The following is a 4254-nucleotide window of genomic DNA, read 5'->3' on the forward strand; positions in this document are numbered from 1 at the left end:
CCAAAAGACAGACTAGTGGGGGAGCCCGAAGCAGAAGGGAAACCATCCTGGCTTTCATCTAGATGTTTGATTTCTCTGGCATGAACGTGCTTGCATTCAGTTATACGTTTTTCAATGCCACATTAAAATCATATTCCTCTTGATGCTGCCTTAAATGCGGCTCTTTGAAGGGGACCCTCATTCCCGCCCTGTGGGAGGTGGGGCTCGTTCTGGGAAAGGGTCCTGCCCCTCGTTCCAGCCGGTCTGTCTTCCCACAGGTTCCCCCCTCACTTGCCGGCCCAGGTGGAGAGCATTTACCACTCGGTGAGCCACAAGCCAGGCAGAGCCCTGGGCAGCCCCCCCCAGAACCTTCTGGACAGGCGCATCGGCCTCATTTCAAGACACTCTCTTTTCTGTTTTGCTAACTTTGGGCAAGTGAGCTAACCCATTGAGCCCCACCTTCATGAGTCTTTTTTTTATGGTTATCCTTTTTATGAGTTTATTTGAGCCAAACTGACATGTGCAGGGAGCAAGATCTCAAATGCTCCCAAGTTTTTCTTAATAACCTTGCTGTGAAGACTAGAAGTTTCATATTTAAAGGAGGTGTTTTGGACGTGGTTCCATAGCGTAGCGGTTAGCACGTCTGCTATACACACAGAAGGTCCTGGATTCATGCCCCAGTGGAGCCACAACCCATGGTGTATGGCTATGCCACCCTGAATAAGCCCGATGTCTGATCTTGGAAGCTAAGCAGGGTCGGGCCTGGTCAATACTTGGATGGGAGACCACCTAGGAAGACCAGGTGCTGTAGGCATAAATAATAATATTAAGTAATTTAAAAAGTAATGAAGAAAAGAGGTGTTTCTTCAGCCCACAGCACAGACTAGAGTCCCTACCCTTAATGGATGAATGTTCTAGTGTATTGATGTCTTCTAGAACTTTCCATGTTTTGTATCAACGATGTCTATACCTACTAGGTTCGGGTGGCAATTGAGCACTTGTAAGGAATTGAATTGTAATTTAGATTTAAATAGCCACACTTGACCAGTGGCTAACTCATTGGACAGGGCAGCTCTGAGGGGAGGAGAGAGAGGTCAATAGAGAAACAAGATTCACAAAATGCGAGTGTTATAAAGAAAATAGAAGACGTAGTGAAAACGAGTAAAGATTTGAGCTAGGGTAGTCAAGAAGGGCCTCTCAGACGAAGTAGTGTTCATAAAAGATAAGGGGCTCCTGCCCCCTCTAGAGAGAGCAGGGAAAGGTGGTCCAGGCAGAGGGAACAGCCTGTGCAAAGGCCCTGGGGCAGGACTGCGCCTGCTGTGTTGGAGGAACAGCGAGGAGGCCCGTGTAGCTGGAGCAGAGAGCAGGGGCGGGGTCTCTGGGAGAGGCCTTTGACCTCGCTTCACATCTAGAATGAAATCCAGGGTTCTCCCTAATTAGCTCCTGTCCTGAGTATATGAACTGGTGTCCCATCTGATGAGAGTAGGGACCAGAGAAGTTGAGTGACTTGCTCAGGGCCACATAGCCGGGGAGAAGCATGCACAGAGTTCAGGGTCCAGAGCCTTGCCCACGGCCGTTGACCGCTGCCCACCGATGCTTGTTCCTTCACAGCTCCAGAGGCTCCGGCAGGGTCTGCAGGAACATCACAGACAGGTAAGCGCGCGACCAGGAGCTCAGGTATAGCTGCCCCTCTTTGAAAGGAAGAGGAAGACAGGGAGAGGATGGGGGTGGGGGGCAAGTCATGCAGGGCCCTGTGGGCCTTGAGAGGACTTGGGCTTTTACCCTATGGAGGTGGGAGCCCCAGCAGCCTGTAGGCAGAGGAGGGGCGGGACCAGGATCCCCACATCTTGGGCATGCGTCTTCCATTCTCTGAGCCCCTTCTTCCTGGCCTGCTCCTTGGGCCCTTGCGTGGCCCAGATGAGGCCAGGGGCCTCTTCGGCACTTTGCAGGTCAGTTGCTTCAGCTATGAAGGGCCCGTTGTATGTGCCAGGCACACCCGGATCGCCATCTCCGTGTGTCTGAGTTCCCCGGGGACCCTGGCTCCCTGCACGGGGCACTTTGCCCAAGCCGAAGCGTGACTTCCACCCCTGCCTGTCCTCCTGCCACCTGGCCCTTTTCTCCTGGGTGCTGGCAGGACTTTCTGCCTATGCCAGATGCGACTGGCAGAGGGCCAGGGCCACGTCTGCGATTTAGCAGGGCCTGGGGTGGGCAGCTCAGGGAACGGGGAGAGACAGATGGGGGGGCGGGGGACAGGAAGCAACCAGAACAGTTATTCATTCAACAGATATTTACTCATCATCTTGCCAAGTGCTGTTGTAGGCGCCAGGGAAATAGCAAAGGACACAGACAAACCCCTGCCCTCGGGGTGAGAAGAGCTTGGTAAACAGAAGTGTCAGATGGCGGGGGCCAGGCAAGGTGGGGTTGGCATAGAGCATGCCATGGGGGACCAGGATGGGAGTGGGTTGCAGTCTAGGGTATCTGGAAAACAGCACATGCCAAGGTCCTGGGGTTGGTTGGAGCAGAGGGAGCCAGGGGGAGAAAGGAGATGAGGGTGGGAGGTGGAGGTCGTGCAGGGCCGTGTGGGGTGTGGGGAGGACTTGGGCGTTGACCCCAGGGAGGCAGCAGCCTTGGAGGGCTGCGGGCAGCCGGGGACCCAACTCGGGTGCTCACAGGTGCCCTCTGGCTGCAGCACGGAGGACAGGCTGTAGAGGGCCCGAGCAGGAGCTGGGGACGCTGGGACCGTCCAGGTGTGGCATGCTGGTCACACAGATCGGTTCGGTGGTGAGAAGTAATGAGATTGTGGATGTGTTTTGGGAGGAACCTGACAGCACTTGCTGAGTAGCAAAAGGTGGGGGATGAGGCCCCCGAGATAGGCTCCTTGTGTTGCTGGTCAACCCAGGACCCCGCCCCCCCCCGCCAGGCGATGAGATGATCCCTAGCAGCCTTGCCAGCCACGTGGTCCTGCATAGACCTCCTCCTCCTCCTGTCCCTCCCTCGTTTTCCCAGCCTCCTTGCTGTGCATTTAAAATCCCCAGCAGCAGGAGCAGCTGCAGACCCCGGCTCTCACCGCCTGCCTGCACAGAGCTCTCCCCAGGGAGGGCCAGCTAGCGGGGCGAGAGGGAGCAGCACTTTTCATGCTGAGTGCATTAAAGTGCCAGTAAATTGCGCATTAACGAGCCAGGGCGAATTGGGGAAGGCTCCCCGGGGCCTCGTGCTGCTTGGAGGCCCAGCTGGGGAATCCACCGACGTGGCCCCAGGAGGCGGCAGCCCAGCGCTCTCAGGGCGCTGGAAGAGGCTCCAGCCCCTCCGGCCACCATCCTCTTTGCCTAGCAGGCAGGGGCGGGACCGGGCTGTGTAGGGAGGCAGGTGAATGCTGCCTGGCCCTTGTGTTTCCTCTGACTTTGAGAAATTGGCCCTGCATCTCGGGGCCTCAGTTTTCTCCTCTGCAAAATGGGAGTGCCGGCACAGAGTCCCCTGTCAAACAGCTGATAGCCGTTGGCGTGTACGCTGCCCTTCTTTATCGATTATCTTCGTGAATCAGAACGTTTCTCTAGGACTTCGGAGTTGGCCCTGGGCCAGACACCTTGGTGGGAAGGGGGCGGGCTTCTGAGCATCTGCCATGGAGGGGAGTAGGCCATAGGCCAGCTAAAGGCCAAGTCCGCGCTACCCTAAACGGTAGCCATGGGACCCGTGGCTATTTAAGTTGACATTAAACAAGTGGCACCAGCCACATGTCAAGTGCTCAGTAGACACATGAAGCTAGCAGCTACCTCATCAGACAGGCGGCTCTAGAACAATTCGCTGTCACTATGTTTAGTCTGGCACTGGACTAAATATAGCTGCACACACGCCCGTTCCTATAGAGATGCTTATCCTGCCAGGAGGTGGGTCTCCCCACTGCGAAGTCTTGGGCGCACGGCCGGGAGGTTCCAGCCGTGTTTGCTCTGCGGGACACCGGGCACTTCCTGGGGACCGCTGGCCTTGGTTCTCCATGCCTGTGTCATCGGCTCCAGCAGCTCTTGGCCTCACGTGGCTGTTGTGCACTTGCAGTGTGGGCCGCTGGAACTGGAGGGATGCCATTTTGAACTATGTTTTATGTGTTAGCAGCGCCCGCGGCCGGTGACTGCCACGTGTGGGGGCACAGTCCCGTGGAAAGAGAGGTTAAGAGTGAAGCTGTGCGGTGGAGAACGGGGTGGGGGCTCGGTGGGAAGAGCGTACGCGACAAGGACGGACAGCCGGCCTGTGGGGAGGGAGGGAAGGAAACTTGGACGTAGG

The 4254-nt window shown here is 56.5% G+C and overlaps 1 protein-coding gene and 1 pseudogene across 1 annotated transcript in view; both read left to right on the forward strand.

Moving 5' to 3' along the window:
• Positions 1-2137, forward strand: part of LOC111747131 (transducin-like enhancer protein 6) — a 4343-nt gene extending 2206 nt beyond the window's left edge. Inside the window, exons 4-5 of the mRNA XM_023538119.1 lie at positions 258-303; positions 1591-2137. Of these exons, the coding sequence (XP_023393887.1) occupies positions 258-303; positions 1591-1662 (118 nt within the window). The 3' untranslated portion in view covers positions 1663-2137. The remainder of the gene's footprint in view (positions 1-257; positions 304-1590) is intronic.
• LOC111747141 lies at positions 678-793 on the forward strand (annotated as a pseudogene).
• Positions 2138-4254: the final 2117 nt, after the last annotated feature.

The sequence above is a fragment of the Pteropus vampyrus genome, unplaced genomic scaffold, assembly GCF_000151845.1.
Source record: "Pteropus vampyrus isolate Shadow unplaced genomic scaffold, Pvam_2.0 Scaffold212, whole genome shotgun sequence".
NCBI lineage: Eukaryota > Metazoa > Chordata > Mammalia > Chiroptera > Pteropodidae > Pteropus > Pteropus vampyrus.